The sequence below is a fragment of the Phocoena sinus genome, chromosome 10, assembly GCF_008692025.1.
Source record: "Phocoena sinus isolate mPhoSin1 chromosome 10, mPhoSin1.pri, whole genome shotgun sequence".
Taxonomy (NCBI): Eukaryota; Metazoa; Chordata; class Mammalia; order Artiodactyla; family Phocoenidae; genus Phocoena; species Phocoena sinus.
Window position 1 is genome coordinate 25554846 of NC_045772.1, and position 24572 is coordinate 25579417.

The window sequence follows — 24572 nt, forward strand, 5'->3', positions numbered from 1 at the left end:
TCGATGATTGCCTTTGTTGCCTTTAACGAGATAATCTAGAAAAGAGAATGAATTGATGTTTATTCTTCCTCACAGAATCTATATACTATACATTGCATAGAATACTCAGGACTTACTGGCCCCATGGCTGTTCTAGGCTATTTTTTTCCTCCTGACAAACATCATGCTAAATACTATGGTCCTTACGTGTACACTTGTAGTTAATGGCCATAAGTTCACCAAAGCTGAATAAACAGGGCCCTGAACCAAATCTACTAGCCAATAGATTTATTCCTGTGAGAAATTAAATCATCTTTGTTCTCAATTCCTCTTTATTTTAACCTTAACTAGAGTCAACTGTGGGACCCAAACAATCAACTACACATTTTCATAGTCAAGAAATTACTTCTGAGGATTTTAGACATGTTGTTTGTTCTTTTTTAAGACTAGTGGAGATCACTGAAACTGAATTTATTTCTACAACTCAAAAAAAAAAAATTTTTTTTAAAGACAGTGCGTTTAACGTCTATAAAACAGGAGACAACGTGAATCTCTCCAGCTGAATCTAGGGCTGAGAGCAGAATGGAGGCGCAAACTGGTTGTTAAGATACATGAGAAATATAACTATCACTGTGTACTGAGACACTTGGAGGAATACTGTCTCTTTGTTCTAAAAGAGAAGTCTCTTCTACACAGATGTAGAGACAAAAGTAGGGACACCAAGGGGGGAAAGTGTGTGTGTGTGTGTGTGTGTATGTGTGTGTGTGTGTGTGTGTGATGAACTGGGAGATTGGGATCGACATATATACACTAATGTGTATAAAATGGAAAACTAATAAGAACCTACTGTGTAAAAAAATAAATAAAGAGAAGCTTCTTCTAGAGTAGCTCACTTGAAACCTTTAAAGTCACTTATGTGCCTTTAGTAGCCTATAACCTAAGTAGATTTTCCTATGGCAAGCATATTAAAAATAGAATAATCCTACTGGAGAGTGGCATGCTGGCTTTCTAGCGGGGAGAAAGCCCTGATTTGTAGCACTGGTCAATTTCTATGGTTTAAATATTCCCACCATGGGGATTTCCCTGGTGGTCCATGGTTAAGACTCCACACTCCCAATGCAGGGGACCCAGGTTCGATCCCTGGTCAGGGAACTAGGTCCTACATGCATGTCACAACTAAGAGTTCGCAGGCTGCAACTAAAGATCCCGCGTGCCACAACTAAAAGATCCTGCATGCCGCAACAAAGACCCCACACGTGGCAATGAAGATCCCATGTGCCGCAACTAAGACCCGGCGCAGCCAAATAAATAAATAATAAATAAATATTATAAATAAATATTCCCACCATGGCCTATTTCAAGCTACCATATATATATTTTTAATATCAGGAACTCAGACTCTAAACCAAAAGTGGGATGGTTTCTCTCCTTTGAACAAAGTCTGGCTTCCACTTTCACAGCCCCCTTATCTGATCTCAAGCACTGTTGCTATCTAGTAACTGGTTCCCAAACCTGTATGTGGACCAGAATCGCTTGGGAAAAGTTGCTGAAATATGAAATTTCAGAGCCCTGCCCTAGATCTGCTGAATCAGAATCTCCAACAGGGATGGAGACAGAAATTTGTATTTTATTTTAAAAAGCATCATTGGTGATTCTGAGTCAGCCTTTTGGTCTCCAGGCTAGCATGTGAGAACCACTACACATACTATTCCTGTTTCTAGTGTGAACTCTGTTCACTTTCATTCTTGGATCAAAGATTTTGAGCTAATTATCGTCTATAACTTAATCCACTCCCTGAATTAGCCATATCTCTGGTGGAAAATCCTAAAGGATTACTAAAACTCTGGCTAGACATGTTTTTCCTGACTCAATGATAGATATAAATGCTGGTAAGCATTCATTCAATTATCTTCTCCCACATAAGACTGTCTAACTCAGAACCTCTGCCTTTCTCCAAGAAAATTTCTGGAAGAATTCTAGGATGTCTGTTTTTCATGTAACAGTTTCAAAATAAATACCAAGCAATTCCATTCACAGGACTCCCTTACTCATAGTGTACAGGTTTATTTACCAAAGATACCTCATACTTTAAAGTGAATTATTATAATGAGACTGGAATTTATAATAAAATTAGCTTATCACTACATTGACAATTTACTTTTACTTCCATGTTTACATATTCCAGAACATAGCATTAAACTAGTATAAGTATGTTATGTTGGTATTGAAATAAATATTGAAGCCAGTACTTCATGAAGTCCCATCCTCCCCCGCTTCCCTATTCTTTTAACACCAAAGGATATGTTAAATGTTCAACGGGTGGGAAATTGATTGGGTATGGAATATTGACAGCTAGTCCATGACATTTTTCTATAGAAAATTTCCCTTCCTTTAGTGGGACACGTGGATTGAAACAGATGTTTTATAGAACAGAAGAAATGCTTTATAGAACAGAATTAGTTCTCTTTTTGGGAAATAGCCAGTTAGTTACTTTACAACAAATGAATTGACTTTTTTGTCAAGACATATTTTTGACTATTGCATAGTCTCTTTCTACATCTAAAGAAAAATCAGCAAATGGAAAAGAAAGTATCATTCATTCTCTGTCAGAGTAAACAACCTCTTGAAGAACTGACATGCCCTTCCTTCTTCCCTGGTGGGACAAAATAAATGTATTCAACTGCCTTTTAGCAGAGAGTGAATAAAAATAAACTTAGTCCCTCTGCCCTAAAACCTAAACCAAATGTTTACCAAGATACTGTGTGGTTACTTGGTTACCATTACCCTAAGTAGCAAGCTATCTCTGTAAATAATGAGTTCTATCATCCATTCAAATCTCTCTTGTGTTCCTTCTTGCTTTTTATTTCTTCTTTCTTCTTTCTGGCTTAGATGAAAACTGTTCAACTGATGGAAATACAAGTGCCTTGAGTGGGTGACTATCTTGCTGCAGACCATCTTTCCATCCTTCACAGTCTACTCAGATATCACCTTCTCAACATGGTCCCAAGAAGAATCACTGTCTCTCTCTGCTTGTACCTCTATTTAACAATAATTTCATTCTACCTTTAGCATGGTTATTCTTTACCTTCAAATTGTCTTTGAAGTATAATTGTTAAATTAATCAAATCCAGAATACTTTATCACAATATCACCTTCCATTTTTCATTTTTGTGCCTGTATTCCAGTCCATCTCAGAAAAGAATTGTTCCCCAAGGGTCATTCACATTTCTTCCAGTAGTAGCTCAGTGGGCTTTTTCTTTCAAATTGTAGTTTTAGCAAATCCACATGAAGTCATCTTATGTCATATAAACAACATAGACATCTTTGTTTTATTTTGGAAGCAACTGTGAATGATTCCAGCATAGAACAAATATGAAGTAACTGTTTTTGAAAAGCAAACTTTAAATAGAACAGTGACTTGGCAATAAGAGTTGGGAAACTTTAATCTCAGTTTTAAAAAAATCTAGGATGTAAAACCAGAAGGTTAAGAAGTGAAAGAGCTAGGTAAAATACATATATCATTATGTAATAATCATACTAGGACTATCCTTTAAAAAGATTAAATAACATTAAAATTCACCACAAAAAGGAGACATTTTATGAACTGATGAATAATAAAAGTCAGTCAAGTTTTGGAAGAGAAGTGGGAGAGGTCATGGAATTCTCTAAAATGTCTCCAGAACAGTTCACTGAATAAATAAATAATATGCTATTCTGCATTTGATGAGAAGAAGCATTAAACAATCAAGCAAATAATTATAAAATATCTAAACTCTCAGAAAGCCTAGACAAAACTAGATGGGGTATAAAGAAGAGAACTAGCATTTGTTGAGTGGCTATTATAGGTCAGACACTGTGCTGGGCAATTTACATAAGTTTTCTCATTTAGCAATCTTTACGAGTTAGGTGGTATCTTTTGTATTTTATAAATGAGGACACCAAGGCTTAAATTGATTACATAATTTGTCCAAGTTCACACAGCTGGTCAGAGGCAGAGATTTGAACCCAGATTTGTCTGACCCTAAAGACTTTGATCCAAAGACCTATAAAGATCCAAAGAACTTGATTCCATACTGTGACCTAACTGATGAAAACAAAATGAGTAAACAAAGGCAGAAATAATCGGAAAATTTATTTATATATATATATATATATATATATACACACACACACTTGCATTCTTGAATCTTAAGAGCTGTATTTATCTTAAGGAATCTTAGTATAAGAAAGGTAGAGGTAAATGGAGAGTGCTTCAAATAGACCAACAAAACAATCAGGAAAAGAGAGATACTAATGAATAAATATGAAAGAAGATAAATATTCTCAGATCAACTAGTAAACTGCTCAGGGAGAATACAACAACTTTTTACATATACTTGAATGGTATAAGGGGACATAGGGAGGGGCAAAGAATAATTTAACTTACCTAGAACAAAGAGTCATAATTAGATATAATTGGATGAAAGTGAGGAAAGGAATTTCAGATTGATTAATGTGAAAAAAAAATGTTTTGCTGCCAGTGAGAGGCATTTATGCGTGGGGAATGTCTCCCACAGAGTTAGAATAAAGAACTTTTCTTACAAATAATAAATAATAATACTTGACTGAGTGTAGCATTAAATGTAGGAAGCAGTCTTGCACTCATGCAGGGAACAGTCTTGCACTGGGAAGATTCAGAATATTCTGTTCTGTTTGACCATCTCAGTTCTTTATGAATTTGCTGTGTTTGTTCTGTTTCTAATATCTTAGTGTTGCAATGCTATGATGCTAAGATACTAAAAACCTGTAAAAGAAATAGTATGAGCCTTTTAGAAGGTTCATCAAAACATAAAATCAGGGCTTCCCTGGTGGCGCAGTGGTTGAGAGTCCGCCTGCCGATGCAGGGGACACGGGTTCATGCCCCGGTCCGGGAAGATCCCACATGCCGCGGAGCGGCTGGGCCCGTGAGCCATGGCCGCTGAGCCTGCGCGTCCGGAGCCTGTGCTCCGCAACGGGAGAGGCCACAACAGTGAGAGGCCCGCGTACCGCAAAAAAAAGAAAAAAAAAAAAAAAACATAAAATCATTTCCTGGTTGTTGCTCATTGAGAGGCACATTCATTCAACAGAGATTAGTTCTTAAAATGGGTCAGTCATGGTCCTAGGTTTTGGGGATACAGAGATGAAAAGACACAGCCCCTACCTTCTAGACCTTCACAATGTACTATGGAGACAGCAATGAGGCGAAAAATCATAACAAAATTACATTGGAGGCCAGAAGACCATCAGTCATTAAGAAATATCTATTAACTGGCTATAATTAATCCATTTTTTAAAAACTCAACAAGGATTTACTCAGTGCCTATCATGTGGCAGCCCTATCCTATTCATGGTATATACAACAAAACAGTCCCTAACCCCATGGGAACAAACTATAAATAAATTTACCCAAGTGAATATGAAAATTAAAAACTGCATTAAGTATTAAGAAGAAAAGGGTACCATGACAGAATCTAGCAGAGGCTAACCCATCAGTTCCATGGTGATAAATGGAGTCAATAGGGATTCTTTCTCCAAAGGAAAAAGGAGTTAGAGATGACCCCAGTTTCTCACTAGATGCCTAGCTAGGAACTAGGCACCTGAGTGGTACCTGAGTGGCCTGGGAATATAGAAGACTGTCTTCAACAAAAAAGATAATGGCGTATGATCAAACCAAATTCTCCAAAGCAAAATACATTGTCCAAAATTATACTAAAAGTTTTCCCATAGTAAAATTTGTCTGTACACTCAAAAGTACTTTCTTCAATTTTAACTAAAGTAGCAACCCAGGAATATAAAATCGGCTATTTAGCTTGCTAAGATCTCTTAGATATACTCAGAAATAAATAGGAACTGGCTCAGTTACAACTAGTAAACAGGAAAGGAATGATACAGAAATCAAACTGAGGGTCTGAGCAGTGGTCACATAGTAAAGCATTAAAAATAAAGGGCATTGGGACTTCCCTGGCTGTCCAGTGCTTAAGACTGTGTGCTTCCACTGCAGAGGGTACGGTTTCATCCCTGGTAGGGGAACTAAGATTCTGCATGCTGCCTGGTGTGGCCAAAAGTAAGTAAATAAATAAAATAAAAATTCAGTGGGAATATATTCAAACAATTGAATTAAAAAAAAATTTTTAAAGGGCATGACTTTTGTATTTATTTGCATTGCCCATTTAAAAGCTTATAGAAGACAGATAGGAAATACACTTAAATACCTTATATTTATTTTTAAAAAGCATTTAATAGAGGCAAGAATGAATAGATCTCATGCATAAATGGATCTCTTTCTTTTGTGTGGGATGTACAGTTCAGGAGACATTGCATTTCAGTAACTGATAGGCAAATCCTAATTTAGATTATTTTCTTATTAAATTTATTCTAGTGTAATTTTTCTTTTCTTTTTTTTTTGAAATTAACATATACCTTGAATATTGCGGAACTAGCTATCTTTGAATACAATGTATATAACATTTAAAGGATGAATAGAAAGACGCTCCTTAGGAGAGTAAAGGGGTAAACCATATTGTCTTTGAGTAAAGTTCATTTAGTTTTTTCTTTATTATTTGTAGCTATCCATCCACTAGCAAAAAAAACCCCAAAGAACAGTTGATAGTAGAAGGAGAAAATAATGCCAAAAAAATGTAGAAGACTTCATTTTCTCTAACATTTAACTTCACACTTAATATAGTAATGACAGTTCATACTGTCTCCTTCTGTTTGGAGCTACATCTCAAAGTCATCTTCTGTTCCTTCTAAGAACCTCAGCAGGAAGCTGGACAGCTTTCAAAATGGCTTTGATATTAAAAATTCTCCATCAGAAATTCTGTAGGGCCTTGGCCTTTGCAGGAGAAAACAATGTTGGGAGGCTGGGAGGCGCAGCTGAAGAACTGGCCACTGAGCAGTGGTGAAAGGGCTTGACGAGCAGTTTCTTTCCCAGCTGAGGGCCTTGAACTTTGAGTTCTGTTTTTAGAAAAGCTAAATCAGGAGCAAATACTTTCAGGGTATTTTGCTCCAAGTGTAGCTTTTACTAATACAATGGCAAAAGCTAGAGCCATCAGGTAATACTAAGGAGTTCGGGCAATTTCAAAAAGGTGAGACGCTAAACGCAGCAGGCTGTTTCTGCTGCACACTTGGCACTGTGGCTCACTCTCTGAGTGAAAGATGTGAAGACTCATAGAGCTCAAGTGAAGGTGGGAATAAAGATGAAAAGGCAGCAGTGGTCTCCTGCGACTCTACCACCAAATGCTTTAGCAACCCCATCAAAATAAAGGAAGCCATAACTCTTCCATTATGTTCCTGGCCATTTTGTACCCATGTTTACATGCTTATTACGTTCATGTAGATTGACAGCTGTGACTTTTGTCCTACAATCCAATGCAGGGTATCTCCCTATAAGCAGCAGGATCATAGATAATACCCTACTTTTTCTCAACATACTGTGATCCAAAAAATGAGACTAATAGCTGATTAATTTTTCTTTTAAGCAAAGAAAGGAACATGTAACAAGAGAGTAACCTAATTCTATACGATTTAGATTAGTCAAGAAATCTGTTTGCCACCAGTTCCTCACAGGTGCAAAGCAAGGAATTTCAGCCTATTTTGAAAGTCAGTTAGATCATTAATTTCCTTAAAAAACAACCCATATCTATAATGAGGCAGTTATTATTCTTTCCTCTGTGTTTCCATGCACCCTGGTCTACCTCTGTTTTAACATTTACTGCCCTGTAATTATTTATTTGCATATCTCTCTTCCCTCTCTGAAGAGATATGACTGTATTTGTCTTTGTATCTTCAGCCCCTAGCATAATTCACGTTAACACTAAAGCTCAAGAACTCTTTGGTAAAGGTATAATGAATGAATGAATGATGGACATTTTAAAACCAATATGTTTCATCCAGATAACAATAATAGTTATTATCTAAGCATATGGTACCACTAAATGCCTGAAACATTGCTACACATATACACTATCTCATTTAGTCCTCACACAAACAACTCTATAGCCTAGGTATTTTTACTCTTCCTTCATGAATGAGAAAACTGAGACTTGAGGGGGTTAATTTCACAGTCATATAAGGAGTAAGCCTCATAACCAGAATTTGAACTCTTCTAGTCTGACTCCTAAGTTTGTGCCCTTACCAACTCTATTTCATTGCCTTTGTTTTATTTTATGTCTTCCTGAGATATTACAGGTACTTTCCAGACAGCTGTATTTATTGTCAGCCTTTGCGATTGAAACAATTATTAGTTTAGAGCCTTACAGATACACAAGGTTATTTAAAAACGTGTTCATCCATTGTTTCATTAATAGTTATGTTTCCTAGGAGAAAAGCAGCTCATGTCCTCTTTTCTGTGCATGCTCTATGGAGGGACAATACTTCACAAAATAGATGTAATTACAAATATATATCTGTAATATATATTTGTAAAATTTGTACAACATTTAGCAATTATCTAAATTCATTATTTGAAGGAAGATTGTTGTGAAATCTTTTGTAAAGTACCCATTTCCTCTATCTCATCTCTTCTGGAAGTTTTGTATTACTATGTCATGTTTTCTTATAACAGGACATACCAATATAGAACATATTGTTTAAAATAAGATGTTTTCATTATTAAAGAACTCTTGTGACAATAGTGAGGAATTAAAATGACATTTTTAATAATTTTGCTTTGCCATTATGATTATGTGAGAGCAGCCTAGGGCAAATTTTCTTTTGGGGGGTAGTGGTAATAATTACTCCAGTAATGATTTGCTACCTAGGTAGACCACATAGTTTCTAAACATATCTGGTTACCAGGCAATTTTCAGCTGTCAAGAACAATTTACCACAGCTGAATACACCAAAAGTGGTAATGAAACAAATAATTAAGTTTAGAATAATAGTATATGATGTTAGTTCAATCTTTACTATTGGGTTTTATGTCTAACAAGGAGAAAGCTGAAGTCAAGGATTTATGTCACTGCAACTGGGTTCTAATTTGACGTTCATCATAATGAATGCATAAAAAGTAAGTGCTTAGGTTGCATTTTAGAATCAACAATTGGTAAGAAATATATGTTGGGGCTTCCCTGGTGGTGCAGTGGTTAAGAATCCACCTGCCAATGCAGGGGACACGGGTTCGAGCCCTGGTCCGGGAAGATCCCACATGCCATGGAGCAACTAAGCCCATGTGCCACAACTACTGAGCCTGCACTCTAGAGCCCGCGAGCCACAACTACTGAAGCCTGCATGCCACAACTACTGAAGCCCACGTGTCCAAAGCCCATGCTCCGCAACAAGAGGAGCCACCGCAATGAGAAGCCTGCGCACCGCAACAAAGAGTAGCCCCTGCTCGCCACAACTAGAGAAAGTCTGTGCACAACAACGAAGACTTGTAGCCAAAAGTAATACATTAATAAAATAAATAAACTAAAAAAAAAAAAAGAAATATATGTTGGAGGATCAGAACCTGAACCAGAATCTAAGAAGAACCTTTTTTTTCCCCCCAAGCAAGAAGAAAATATATTTGCATTTTGGAAGAAAATAAGAAATGTAGATTATGTGTGTCAGATATTGCCTGCTATACAAACTTCAAGAGATAGGTATGCAAGGCAAGCCTCCGTGTGCAGTCCAAAAAAGTATGCCATGAAAGGTGTCAGGGCCTTCTGCCTGAAGCTAGTTCTGCATAGTTTCCGAATGGTATTTTTATCTTGTAATTATGTGAAAGGTCACATTGACAGAAATCCACTAGCACATGTGATAGAATCACATTCTTCTCTGGCCATTCCTGAAATGTGTATAGGTTTTAAAATATATGGCCGGGCTTCCCTTGTGACGCAGTGGTTGAGAATCCACCTGCCAACACAGGGGAAACGGGTTCGAGCCCTGGTCCAGGAAGATCCCACATGCCACGGAGCAACTAAGCCCGTGCGCCACAACTACTGAGCCTGCGCTCTAGAACCCGCGAGCTACAACTACTGAAGCCTGTGCACCTAGAGCCTGTGCTCCGCAACAAGAGAAGCCACCACAATGAGAAGCCCGCCACACCACAACGAAGAGTGGCCCCTGCTCACCGCAGCTAGAGAAAGCCTGCTCGCAGCAATGAAGACCCAACGCAGCCAAAAATAAAATAAATAAATTTATTTAAAAATTAAATAAATAAAATAAAATACATGGCAGTACAGAGAGGTCAAATCCTAGAAAGGATTGGATCTTCTATTAGAATAAAACATAATGGTGGTGGTGGTGGAATACCATATAATAATAGATGAGAGTCCTACATTGTCTTTCTTCTGGCTCCCTGTCTGCTGTCAAGAACCAAGTTGACTTAACTGAATCATACAGTAACTATTGGTTTAGTCACCTCAAAATGATGAAATGTTTATACTGGAGTATGGGATTTAATTTAAAGTCATAGCATTTTGATACATTCATGTTACATATTATATAATACCTCCAAATTATTTAATTAAAAACAAATGAAAAATCAAAAGTGCTTTGCTATCTTAAGAGAAAATGCCTAATGTTTTCATAATGAGGCCCAACCAAAAGAAAAAATATCTGGGGATTTAATGTGGAAATAGTGATCACCGTAACTGTATGAATTAAAATAAAACTGGTCTCCTGAGAAATTCAACGTTTTAGAAGCAAAATGTTTACTTCTCTCTTGTGTTAGGTAAGTTTTTTTTTAATCTTGTAATAATTATTCTTCTAAATTATGAATCTCTTTAAGGGCCAAGACTGTCTTATCCCTAGGAGTTTGTTCAGTATTTAGCACATAGTAGATGCTCATTAGATGTCTGTTGAGTAAGTGAACAGATAAATAAATGCTGCCTTAAACAAACACACACATTGTTATCCTTTGGAACAAAATCTATTATGGTGTTTTCCTCCTCTGTCCTTTGTAAATAGTTTTCTTTTATCACTGCCTTTTAATTCAATTAAACAGTCTGTTTTAGAACAATAATCCAATAGAAAATAGGGAAAGATCAAGAAGACAGACTTCACAGAAGAGGAATAAGAATAAAAACAAACAAAAACAGTCTTTTTTTGAGCAGCCATAATTTGCTATCTGCTAATTGCCTGTTAAGTGCTAGGGACATACATTATGGCTCATTTAACTCTCGGTACCACCTGGTAAAATAGAAATGCGGGGCTCATAAAGGTAAAAATTTAGCTAGGAGTTGAACCCAAGTCTACCTCCACTAAACCCTTCAGGGGATAGGTGAGTGAGACCCATGCTCACCTTTAAGGAATTTACATACCGGTTTGACAGAGAAAAGTAAACCTCTGACTGTCTGAAATGCAAAGTAGAAGAGACCAGAGCTATAAGAAGAAGTGTTATTTTTAAAGCACTAGAGGGTTTCAAAGAAAGGATGAAATCATATTCAACTGTGCTGAAATAAGGAATGACTTCTCAAAGAAGGTAAACTTGTCCATTAGATGGGTAACTGGAATGGCTGCTTTGGGCTTCATACTTGGTGAGATGGGAGAGGGTAGCAGAGGGAAGGGTACTGCATCTCTTTTCTGAATATCACTGAATATGAGTTTTGAAGTTCTGTCTTTACAAGAAAGGTGCAAACAGAGCTGCTACCTTGAGCACTTCCACTGCTCCAAATGGTTGAATCGCTTTGACCATACCCTTCCAGCAACAACTTTAGGGGTGACACTTGAATAGATCTTAAAGGACGTGTAGAATTTTGGAAGATAGATATAGGAGAAAAGATTTCCCTATTGAAATTAATAAAGGTACAGAAACAGGAAAGGTTGGGGGTTCATTTAATTAGAATAAAGGCTATCTGCAAGAATTCATCCCTTTCGATTAGAATAAGGGCTATAGGCAAGAGAGTAATGAAAAGTAAGACCAGAAAAGTGGGCTAGGGCCATAGTATGAAGGATCTTAAATGTTTGATTAAGGGGCAGTTGTGTTTTGTAGACTACAAATGCTTCATAAACATTAGAATTATTAACTAACACATGTTGGTTGAGTAAGCAAATAAATGAATATTCTCAAGAAGATAATTTATACCTTTTGTTTAAAAAAAAAAAGGCAATATTCCATGCCCTTACTGTAGTGGTTCTCAACCAAGGAGAGCATAAGGGAGGAGAGGAAGGGTGTGTTTCACATATGTAAGATGTAAAGAACTTTTGCAGACTTCTCACATTCCTGCTGGTTTGGGAACCACTGCACTAATGATTATAGGCTTAACAAAATTAAAGAGATCTAAACAGAGTACTACACCATCAATACCTGCATTTCTTCAGCTCCTGTTCTCACAAGTCACCAACACCTTCCTGTTTGACAGCATTACTGTCCTATTATAAATCTTACGTGACTTACTCATTCTGTGTTGTCTTACATTGTTAATCACTTGAAACTTTCTCATCCTTTGGTTTCTATAACAACACCTACTTGATTCTTTTCCCTCTCTATCTGGTCCTTATCTGCTTTACAAGTTACTGCTCCTCTAACTGCCTGGACCAGTGTTCCACCCTTGGTTGCCTTCTCACTCTATACACTATCCCTGGGAAATCTCATCCAGCCCTCCTAGTTTCAATCCCCATCTGCTGACAACTCTCAACACTGTATTTGTGACCCCAACCTTCTCCTACACTTCAGATTATTATTTCCAGTTGCGTATTATAACTTTTTGGTGCATCCTTCAGACATCTCAAACTTAATATGTCTAACCCTGAACTCACCCTCTTCTCCCTCCCTTCCCTATCTCCACCCCAACATGGATTCACCTATCCCAACCTGCTCTAGTCATTCACTTTCATAAACTACAAACCTTAAAATCTTCCTCAGTTTCTGTTTGTCCCTCAACAATGCATTCTTCCTCCTCATCCAGAGGGCCTCTGAACCCTATCAATTCACTATTAAAAAAAATAAGGTTTGTCACATCCAAGCTTTTCTCCCATTCCTTCATTTGCTGTCTTAGTCAAGTTCCTTGTTCTCTCTCATTTCTTTGGTTTCTCTGCCATCAGTCTCCCCCTACTGCAGTCTATTTCACACAATGATGCCAAAGTAGCTGTCAAAATTAAATTATAACCATGTCGTAATTCTGCTTTTTTAACATTTTACTTCCTATGATTCTTTATACCCATAAGACAAAATTCAACTTCTTGGGTTAGGCCCTGCCTCAGTCTGGCTCCAAACGTAACTCTACAGCTTTTTCTTCAGGCTCATCAGCTCCAACTGCTTTCCACTCAATGTACACTCTAGACACAGTAACCTTCTCACAGTCCCCAAATAGGCCCTTTCACATATGACTCCTACAGCCTGAAATGTCCTTCAGGTCAATTCCGTAAATTCTTATTTGGGCATCTACTATGTACCAGGCTCTGTTCTGGGGCATAGAAAGCAAAAATAAGAAGATAAAGATCCGGACTTCCCTGTTGGCGCCGTGGTTGAGAGTCCGCCTGCCGATGCAGGGGATGCGGGTTCGTGCCCCGGTCCGGGAAGATCCCACGTGCCGTGGAGCGGCTGGGCCCGTGAGCCATGGCCGCTGAGGCTGCGCGTCCGGAGCCTGTGCTCCGCAACGGGAGAGGCCACAACAGTGAGAGGCCCGCATACCCAAAAAAAAAAAAAAAAAAAAAAACAAACAAAAGAAGATAAAGATCCTTCTGTCAATGAGTTCAGAGTCCAGTAATAAGGGAGACAGGCACATAAATAATAATGCACTGTGATACACACAAAATAGAAATACATACAAAGAACAGAGGCAGCATAGAAGAGAGGGTGGTTAATTGTCTGGAAGGCGTGGGACAAGGAAGGGTAAAGGTAAAAGCAATGCAGGCACAGCCAGGGGCACTGAGGCATGAAAGAGTTTCACGTTTTCAGGAAGCAGGAAGAGCTTCCACATATAATGCAGAAACATAAAATGCAATGAGGATGAACCATACACTTAAAAATGGTTAAGATGGTAAATTTTATGGTATGTGTTTTTTACCACAATTAAAATTTTGTTTTAATTATTTAAAAGAAATGCAAACAGGGAGAGAATCTAAAGACAGGCTGAAATAAGCAACTGCCTATCTTCCCCTCCTTTTCACCTTGCAAACTCCTACTCATCTTTTAGGATCAACTCAGATGTCTAAATGACCCCTCCTTTGTGGATCCTATGTGAGACCCTCAGCCTGTGCACCCCTCCTCTGTGCTCTTATAGAGCTCTATCAGAGTGCTAATCACAGATTATGGAAATGTTTTGTTTATTCCTCTGTTTCCCCCACACGGATATGAGCTCCTTGACTCATATCCGTGAGTCACCATAACTTACACAGGCATAGACTCTACGCTTCTACAAGAATTATCTAATGAATTCATTAGTTATTTAACTCACTATTAACTAACCATATGCTATACACTATACTAAGTGCTTTATATACGTGATCTCCTTTCACCCTTACAACTGTATGAGGGTAGATATTGTTCTCTTTTCCATTTTATAGAAGAGAAAACTGAGAAAACGAGAGGCTAGGTATCTTGCCAAAAGTCACACAGTTAGTAGTTGATATGAAGCCAGATTGAAGCCAAACAGAGCTTTTAATGACAAAGAAAGTAATCAATAGAGTAAGTTTCCAAGGGGATAAAGGAGGGAGTGGGATCTAGAAAGTTAATTGAGAAGATTCAGAAGGAAGAGCCGGCCCGGCAGGTGTCAGACTGTGCTATGCACCTTGCTGAAGTAATCTCATTTAGAACAGTTTCATCCTCATCAAATCTCCGTGTAATGTAGATACCCAAATGAAGAAACCGACATTCACAAAAGTTAAATTTTTTGCCCCAAATCACAGAGCTTGTGAGAGACAAGGCCATAAAGCAAGATCTCTTCCAGCTTTCTCATTTGATTCTTAGAGAAAAGCGTGGCAAGTTGAAGATAAAGAGATTTTGAGGTGGAGAAAAGATTACCTGAGGACCTTATCAGTGAATCAGAATCTTCAGACCAAGTGGTGAGGGTGAATTAAAAAGCCTGGAGAAATTCTGGGACACTCACTGTGAGGAATTTTATTAAAAAAAAATAGGCAGGGACAATTGAATAAATAGGGCTAATGAGCATCAGTTAGGGGACCCTACTGAGGTTAGGGTACACACATTTGTGATAAAACCAACAAGCACATTTTTTTTTACTTTGTTCAGCTACTCTTGCTAGCCCATGAACAAAGAAAGTGTTGGGGATTGTAAAACTGAGCAGTAGGCAATCGCAGGAGTTGGGAGAGGGCTGAGGGGAAGAACTTTTGATTAATAGAAAGGACTTGCAGAAGTGGCTGATTATAGATTCTAGTCTGAGGAGCTGTCTTAGCCCATACAGGCTGGTATAACAAAATACCATAGACTAAGTGGTTTAAAAGATAAATGTTTATTTCCCACAGTTGGAGAAATAACTGGAGGTTGAAGTCCGCAATAGGGTGCCAGCATGGTCCAGTTCTGGTGAGAGCTCTCTTCTGGGTTGCAGACTGCCAACCTCTGTTGTTGCCTCACATCCTTCACAAAGAAGAGAGCTCTGCATTCTTCATTCCCTTATAAGGGCACCAATCTCATCTCCCCCAAATTGTATCCAAACCTCCTAAAGGCCCCCCACCTCTAAATACCGTCACATTGGGGATTAGGCTTTGACATACAAATTTGAAGCAGGGGGACACAAACGTTCAACAAATCAAATTAAGCTTTCTTCCTACACCAACCCTGAACTCTCCCACTTGTATAGGGTTGGAGAAACAACCTATCATTTTATCTGGGGTCACTATAAATTGATGACTACTAACCTCAAAAGGTGGCCTTTATGCTGCTGGCAATTTTACTTCACTTCCTAAGTGTCTCATTCACTCTCCCACTCCCATTCTTCATCATCTCTCTCACCTGATGACCTTGCTTTCTATTTCATCCAGAAAATACAAGCAATCAGGGGACTTCCCTGGTGGTACAGTGGTTAAGAATCTGCCTGCCAATGCAGGGGACACGGGTTCAATCCCTGGTCCGGGAAGATCCCACATTGCTGCAGGGCAACTAAGCCCGTGCGCCACAACTACTGAGCCCACTCACTGCAACTATTGAGCCCACGTGCCACAACTACTGAAGGCTGCATGCTCTAAAGCCTTCATGCTGCAACTACTGAGCCCGTGCTCCGCAACGAGAAGCCACTGCAATGAGAAGTCCGCACACCGCAACAAAGAGTAGCCCCCACTTGCTGCAACTAGAGAAAGCCCGGGCACAGCAACAAAGACCCAGCACAGCCAAAAAAGAAATGCAAGCAATCAGAAGAAAAATCCCACCGGCTCCCACCACTGCATTTATTCACTTCCCTGCATTTGTATCCATATGCTCTGCCTTCTGTCCTATTACTATGAACTAATCATGCTCCTACCCAAGTCCAACACCTCCTCTTCTACACCAAATCCCATCCTTTTTTTCCTCACTCAAGTATCCCTTTAAAAATTCTCCCATGTCTCTTCTACTCATCCATTTTTCCCTTTCTACTGGATCATTTCCATCAACATCAAACATGCTGTAATTTCCCCCATCTTAAAACAATCAAAACAGACAAAAACTCAAACCTTCACTTCAGTTCATATATCCGTTCGGTATTAGCTACCACCACATTTCTGTGCCCTTACAGAAAAGCTCAAAACAGAGCTGTCTGTTCTCTTGCTCAGATTACTCTATTCCCATTCTCTCCTGAGTTTTCTTCAGTGAGGTTCGCCACTCACTGTTACACTGAAACCGTTCCTGCCAAGGACACCGGTGGTCTTCATGCTGTCAAGTACAGTGACCCATTCCTGTTCCTCCTCTTCTTGGACCTGTCAGCATTTAACACAGTTGATGTCGTCCACCTCCTTTGTTTGGCTTCCAGAACACCATGCGCTCATGAATTTTTTCCTTTCTCACTAACTGCTCCTTCTTTGTTTTCTTTGCTGATTCATTCTCATCACCCCAAACAAAAGCCATTCATATTTAATGCCTTTAATTTTAGGATAAATTAGGTGGTTTAGCAGCAGATGTGCTTTTCTGATGATATCTTATCTGTCATTTAATTAGCTTTCATTCATTGAGCATACACCAAGTGGGTAAAGGAGGAGCCTCAGAGATATGCTGTGTGGTGAAGGGAAGCCAGTTTGGGATGGCTGGGCCTAATCTCCACAGATAATCTGGTCACTCATTGGTCCTTGTGTGTCCTCTCTGTTGTAGTGTGTTCCTGTCATCCAGTTGGATCAGCTGTCCTTCCTTTCAGCTCAGTGACCTTCTGTGACCCCAGCAACGGTGACTGCCCTTGCAAGCCTGGGGTGGCAGGGCCACATTGTGACAGGTGTATGGTGGGATACTGGGGCTTCGGAGCCTATGGCTGCAGGCCTTGTGACTGTGCAGGGAGCTGCGACCCTCTCACAGGAGACTGCATCAGCAGGTGAATGTGCATGGCTCTTGTTCTCACCTCTGTGTCTTTCAGATTCTTTTGAAGATCTGGTAGTGATTGGGAAAACGTTGCACGCCACTAGTGGACAAAGATGTATTTGCACATCTCTTTAAAAAATTTTTGTCAAAGTGCAGAGTCAAGTAATTTGTTCTTGCAAGATTCTAGAGATGGCCTGGTTCATTCCGCAAAATAAATTATTCTTTTTAACAATAAGCCCTTTACAACACTATTTCTGAAAAGTGAAAGGATGGGAAGGTAGCTAATAAGGTTTAAATCTCTAGAAATACATTCAAGTTCTAAGAAATTCCTTAATAAGTTCTTCATCATTTTCTATTTTATTAGCAGCACAGACATAGACTGGCATCATGAAATTCCTAACTTCCATTCCATGCACAATAAGAGTGAACCAGCCTGGGAGTGGGAGGATGAGCAAGGATTTTCTGCACTTCGACATTCAGGTGAGACAATAGATATTACTGCGTCTAGTCATATTTCCGGGTCTGGTCTTGAGTAACAGTGATTCATGACAAACCAGAGAACAGATTTTGGATCTTACAAGGGGAACTCTAGTTCTAAGGTTAACAAAGTAGTGACCCCCGTAATTATAAAACTCTTAAACATAGCTAAATGGTATTTAACAAGCTTTTGTTTATTTTCTGATTGTTACAATAACGTGTAATTAGTACAGAAAATTTGGAAAATGCAGAATATCACAGTAAAAAAAAAAACCCCAAATCTCACTATCCCACTGTTAATACTTTGGTGTGTTTCCCTCTCTCTAAGATTTTTCTTTTTTTTTGCTGTGGACCATTTTTAAAGTCTTTATTGAATTTGTTACAATATTGCTTCGGTTTTATGTTTTGGTTTTTTGGCCACGATGCATGTGGGATCTTAGCTCCCTGACCAGGGATTAAACCCACGCCCTCTGCATTGGAAGGCAAAATCTTAACCACTGGACCGCCAGGGAAGTCCCTTCCCCTCTCTAAAACATACTGTTTTACACAGTTGAGAGCTAACTCAATGGAAATGTACAGATTCATTTAAAGGAAAAACATTCTTACAGACCTAGTGTATGTAACTCAGTACAAAGCAAAAGCTAGCTGTGAACTCCTCATGTTTAAAGCTTTTATCCAACTATAAAACAAAAATAATTTTACAAACTAAATATAAGCCAAATAAAACTAATAAAATTCAAGTTAACATTAATTGAATATGAAAAATGATTTTTACTGAAGCCAAAACACTGTTTACTACATAAATATGATTCCTTGAGTTTATCAAGTCTATACTCCTCTTTATTCTGATTTAATTTTCCTGTGATGTTTACCTGTTCTGTCATTTGAGGAGCAGGCTGTGATACTGGCGTGAACACATAATTTCTGTGTTCATCCTATCTCTATTCTTTTCTCATAGAAACTCAAGTGGTTCTATATAGCATCAACTTAAATCATGTCACAAATACAAATGTGGACAAGAAATCTTGTCAGCATTTGGTTGTAAAGTGCTCACCAAATCATCCAAATAAAACTTAAAATATTTTTTATTATTAAACATGACAAACACCAAAAATGTGATATGAACACCCATGTGAACACCTTCTAGTGTTATCAAATCTTGATTTTGCCATAATTGCCTCATATTTTCATTTAAATTCTACAGATGCATTTGAAGCCCCTGATGTACCAATCTACGAGTTGACTAGCCTTCCTTACTCCACAGAATAACCACTAACCTGAATTTTGGTGTTCATCATCCACTTTCACATTTTTACTATATATATATATTAAATAGTATATAATATATTTATATATTTATGTAATGTTTTAAAAATCTCATGTACATGATAACTTACCTACCCTTTAAATTTTTTTTTTTTTTTAGTTAAATGTGTACTTTTTTTAGATTTATCCATTCTATTATATGAATACAACACTCTGTATTCTCCCATTGTTTGCCATTTAGGTTATTTCCAATTTCCAATTTTCCACTATTATATATAATGCTACCATGAATGTTCTCTTATATGTGTTATATTGTGTACTTGAGAAGGAGTTTCACTAGATCAGGGGCTGGCAAACTACAGCCCTCAGGCCAAATGTGGCCTGCCATCTACTTTTCTCCAGGCTAAGCTGCCCGCTCTAAGGTTTAAATGGTTATTTTAAATGGTTATATAAGTACCTACATAAAATCTTTAATTTTTCCCCATGGCCACAAAGCCTAAAATATTTATTATCTGTTCCATTATAAAAAATGTTTGCTGACCCTTGTTCTGGGGTACAATCTAGACACTGTTGGGTCACAGTGTGCTTATTGTCAAATTTACCATTTATTGCCAAATAGCTCTCTCAAGTGGTTGCATAAATTTGCATTCCACCAGCAAAGTATGACACCCGGTTGTTCCACATCCTCACAAATAAGTACTTTGTACTTATTTAACAAATGTCTATATAGCACATACAAGGGGCCAAGCAGTATTCTAACTCGTTAACTCAGGCACAGTTTAACTCATTCAATATTTATTGGACTTCTAAAACTGATGTTATCAAACCTCTAAATTTTTGCCAATCTGATGGGTGTGAAATGGGATCTTGTCATTTTAATTGCATTTTCCTGATTAGTAATTTTTCATGGTTTCTTGGACTTTCAGGTTTCTTTTTCTGTGAATTTCCTATTTGTAATTTTCTTACTAATTTGTAGGAATGCTTTATAGACTCATTCATTTGACAAATATTTATTGAATACTTATACTACGTGCCAGTGCTGTAAATCTAGTAATTGAACAGACAAAAACCTCAGTCTCCAAGGAGTTCACATTCATGCAGAGGAAGACAGCTAATAAACAAGTAAAATATTTAATGATGTTTAATATAATAGACAAATAAAGCAGGGATGTGGGATAAGAAATACTTGAGAGGGACATACTTTTAAATGGGGTGATCAGAAAAGTCCTATGAAAGGACTTTTGAGAAAAAAACCTGAGGAAGGTAAGGGAGTGAGCTATATAGATAACAGAGGAAAGAGAGTTTAGGCAGAAGATACAGCAATTACAGAAACCCTGAGGTGAGACTAGGCCTGACTTATTTAGGGAACAGCAAGGAGGCCAGTGTGGCTGAAGCAGAGTAAGAAACCACAGTTTTAATACCTTCTCATAGAGAATTTATGGACCTTTCAAGAATCAAGAACTCAAGTTATAGAAACACTTGGTATCTGCAATTCCATATCATGGGTTTTTTTTCACTTAACATAATCTTATGATCGTTTTCCTAATTGGTTTCATTTTAATTCACAACAGGAAAGAAGGTGGGAAAGATAAGGTAATATGAAGTTGTCATATTTATCTTTTTTAGCATTTGAAAAGGAAAAATCTTTCCCATTAATTTTGTGCCTTAATGCTACGTAGTCTGAATTCTATGATGTTAACTTTAATAACCACTTTTGAAAGATTTCTTCTCTTTTTCTAACACAATCGTTTTCAGAATTCTCCAACTTTGTCTGCCAAGCCAAATCTGTAAAAATCAAGGTTCTAGTGCCATAAGACATTCGTTAAGCCAATCATCATGTTACTAGGGAGGGAGCTGGCAGCACACTAATGAAGCACATAACGGTGCTGGCATCAGACTAACTCCAGACTCTCACATCCACAACAGCTGTTAGGTCTATGATGTCCCCAGAGAGTCTCTGAAATTCATCTGGATGAGCTCCGGATTGAGGAAGAGACTGTTCAGTCTCCTGCTACAGCAATATTCCCAATGAGTATAAAATAGTGCCCCTGGGCACCTTTTTCAACAGAAAAATGATAATCAGTTTTCTAAGCACTGTGGTTCATTTTCAAATCTATGTGCCTACATACCTATTTACCTGCCATAAGTTTCCATAACTAGGAATATAATGCACTATACCAAGATACTCTTGATTTCTACCACTTCTTGTGGGGTAGAGAGCATCAGATGTAAAATTTCACTTCCTGTCCAACAAAACTGGCTTTAACTAGTACCAGAGAACTGTAAGCAATACTTTTTTTTGAAACGTTCTAACAACCCAGTATAACTAAATAGGTTTTCCTCTTCTTCCAAATTTCTTTTAAGAAAACACATCTGGGCTGAAGCCTAATCAAAAAAAGATTTATTCAAAAGCAAATTTTAATGTCTGATTTCTTAACATATGAAAAGGGAGTACTGGAAAGCAGCCAAGGAAAGGTCTTCAAGTAACAGACTTATTCATGTTCTTTTTATTAAATTTTTTTTCTTTTTATACAATTTTAAGGGTTACTTTCCATTTACAGTTATTACTATATTCACTATAAATATTCACTATATTCCCCATGTTGTACAATACATCCTTGAGCCTATTTTATACCCAATAGCTTGGACCTCCCACTCCCCCACCCCAGTATTGTCCCTCCCTACTCATGTTCTTATAGGCTCAAGGACAAAGGGAAGAGCATTATGTTGAGGAGTAAGATATGCATGGTAGTTACCATACTCTCTTGCTTTGGTGGAATCATCAAAGGCAATGAGCTGTCCACTCAGGTTACTACAGTTTCTGAATGAGCAGTCCTCTGCTTTGTTTAGATGATAAGCAATATTACTTAACAAATCACAACAGCTCATTTTAAGCATCTTTGATTTAATCTTTCTCACTATTTAATTCCACTGTGATTTTCTACTTGCAGATCTCGTTCTGGTTTCTCAAGAAACTTTAGCTAGAGCCGATATGTCAATATTTTCCATTTTCCATATCTACCTACCTAGTCTCACCAGAATCACACTCTCATTTCCACATGTATGTCTGTCAGCATCTCTAATTCATTATATTCTCCTCGTACTAGACCTCTGTTGTTTTTTGCCTGACCAGATCCCTTTCCCCTTCTTTCTTGCTATTTCTGTGGTAGCTCAACCCAGTTTTTCTTTGGGGAACCACTCTTCCGCCATTTAATACAGTCTTAGAGAAGTCAATCAGATGTTCTGTCCCTAGAGTTTAAATCTTGAGCTGAAAGTGGCAAATTCTGAAAATGATTAGAGTTCATGATTCCAATGGCAAAGCTGTAAAGAGACTGCCCAATAGATCTCTGGCGCTCTCTTGTTTCTTGTCCTTTCAGAGTTCTGGTTCTTCGGCTTTTTCTCCTTTCTATGAGCTACTCAATAAACTTTCAATAATTAAGTTAGACTATTGATTACTACAAAAAAAAAAAAAAACGTAATACACTCCTAAAATGCTCTCCTTCTCCTAACTTCCCTATTTCTGTTAGCGAAACTACAATCCTCTCTGTCACCTTGGCTGAAAATTTCAAGTACATTTTTATGCTTCCTCATAAAATTGGATGCTTGTCCTCATCCAATGCAGTGACAGGATTTGTAGACCTGTAGACCCTAACTCTGCAGCATCCTTTGATATTTCTTCCTATCTACACCCATGGCCACCTCTCAGACCCATATCCCATCTGCCTTAGAAAGACAGTACAATGGAAAGATTGGGGGCTTCAGATTCTCCCCAACCCAGGCTTAAAATCTGGCTTTTCTACTTGTTAGCTATACGCTGCCTTGAACAAGCTAATTAACCTCTCTGAGCCTTCCTTTTTTCATTTGTTAATAGTACCTATCTCATAACCTAACTGTAAATATTAAATAAGATCATATGGATAAAATTCCTTATAAAGTTTATGGCTTATAGTTGATATTCAATTTAGTTACTGTTGTGTGTTACCAATTTCACGAGTTTCTAACTGGTCCCTGCCTTCATATTTTCTCCATTCCAACAGTTTTGATACAGTAATGCCAGATTAATTTTCATATATATATTTTTAAATTCATGTAACTTCTTTAAGCTGATAGCTTTGAAAATTCCCCTTTATCTAACAAATTAAATTCAGGCCCTAACTGCATGTCAGTCAAGGTCCTCCATGATACCTTCTATTATTCTCAACTCAATCTGTACCCAGGATAAACAGAACAACTGGTTCTTCCATGAACACTCTCTCCTCTTTCTCTTACATTTCTTTGCTCATCCTTTTATCTCTGTATTCCTGTCAAATTTCTATTTGTTAGAATCTTAGACTATTGTAAATAGTAAATAAATAAAAATAAATAAATAAATAATAAATAAATAAATACTTAGTAAATAAATGTAAAAGACTTAAAATAGTGTCTGGCATGTAGTAAGTGCTCCCCAGTAAATGTTACCTGCTGTTATGCCACTCAGTGCCTATAAAATGCAATGTGTGAGGGTAGGAGGGGAGGGGTTAGGGAAGAGGTAGAATTATATCTAATTGTTAAATCAGTAAGAATGAAAATCCTGGGGAATTCCCTGGTGGTCCAGTGGTTAGGACTCTGTGCTCTCACTGCCGAGGGCCTGCGTTTGATCCCTGGTCGGGGTACTAAAATCCCACAAGCTGAGCGGCATGGCCAAAAAAAAAAAAGAATGAAAATCGTATCCATTCTGGGCTTTAAGAATATAAAGATGAATAAGACATAACCATCGTCCTCAAGGATCACAGTCTAGAGAGGAAACAGGTACATAAATAAGTATAAGAATGCTATTATAGACTATGTACAAAGGCATTTTGAAAGTCTTCCAAAGATTTCTTGAATTTACTTGCGATTGTTTTTTGTTTTACTTTTTTTCTAAATAACTAACACCATGTTCATTCACTTTCTGTAGGTAAATGTGAGTGTAAGGAACAGGTGTTAAGAAACTCCAAGGCATTCTGTGGAATGAAATATTCATACGGTGAGTTTGAAGTGCTTGAATGCTTCTAAGGATCTATTCAAACTAAGTAGGAAAAGTTTTTAAGGAAATGGGTGGCCTGGTTTATCACATTCACAGTAAATCAAAGCACTAGTCTTATATAATAATAGTAAACATAGTAGTCTGGCCTTGACCTAGATTCTCCTAATAGAGATGGTGTTGAATGTAATGGTGAGAGCAGGAGGCTTTAGAGCAAAAGCAGGGTTATCCTGCTATGTGGAAAAGAGGCAAACAAGAAAAAGAAAAAAATCATGACACGTAATCCTTTCTTATAAATGCTTCTTGTATTAGTAATCTAAAAGGGAAGTCTCTAGCCACTTAAATGATTTCTCAGCCAGTTTATCCTGTAGTACTACTAGGCAGAAATCAGTTTAAAGCAGTATATTTCACAGTGACTAAAAGCTCAGGCTTTGGGCTCAGACCTACATGGGTTTTATTTGTGGT

The 24572-nt window shown here is 37.8% G+C and overlaps 1 protein-coding gene across 2 annotated transcripts in view; it reads left to right on the forward strand.

Annotated features, from left to right (window-relative positions):
* Positions 1 to 24572, forward strand: part of NTN4 (netrin 4) — a 107976-nt gene that overhangs the window by 74502 nt on the left and 8902 nt on the right. The window contains exons 6-8 of one of the 2 annotated variants that reach the window (XM_032645227.1): positions 17162 to 17375; positions 17727 to 17842; positions 24042 to 24110. In XM_032645227.1, the coding sequence (XP_032501118.1) occupies positions 17162 to 17375; positions 17727 to 17842; positions 24042 to 24110 (399 nt within the window). The remainder of the gene's footprint in view (positions 1 to 17161; positions 17376 to 17726; positions 17843 to 24041; positions 24111 to 24572) is intronic. The other variant, XM_032645228.1, reaches the window with a different exon arrangement.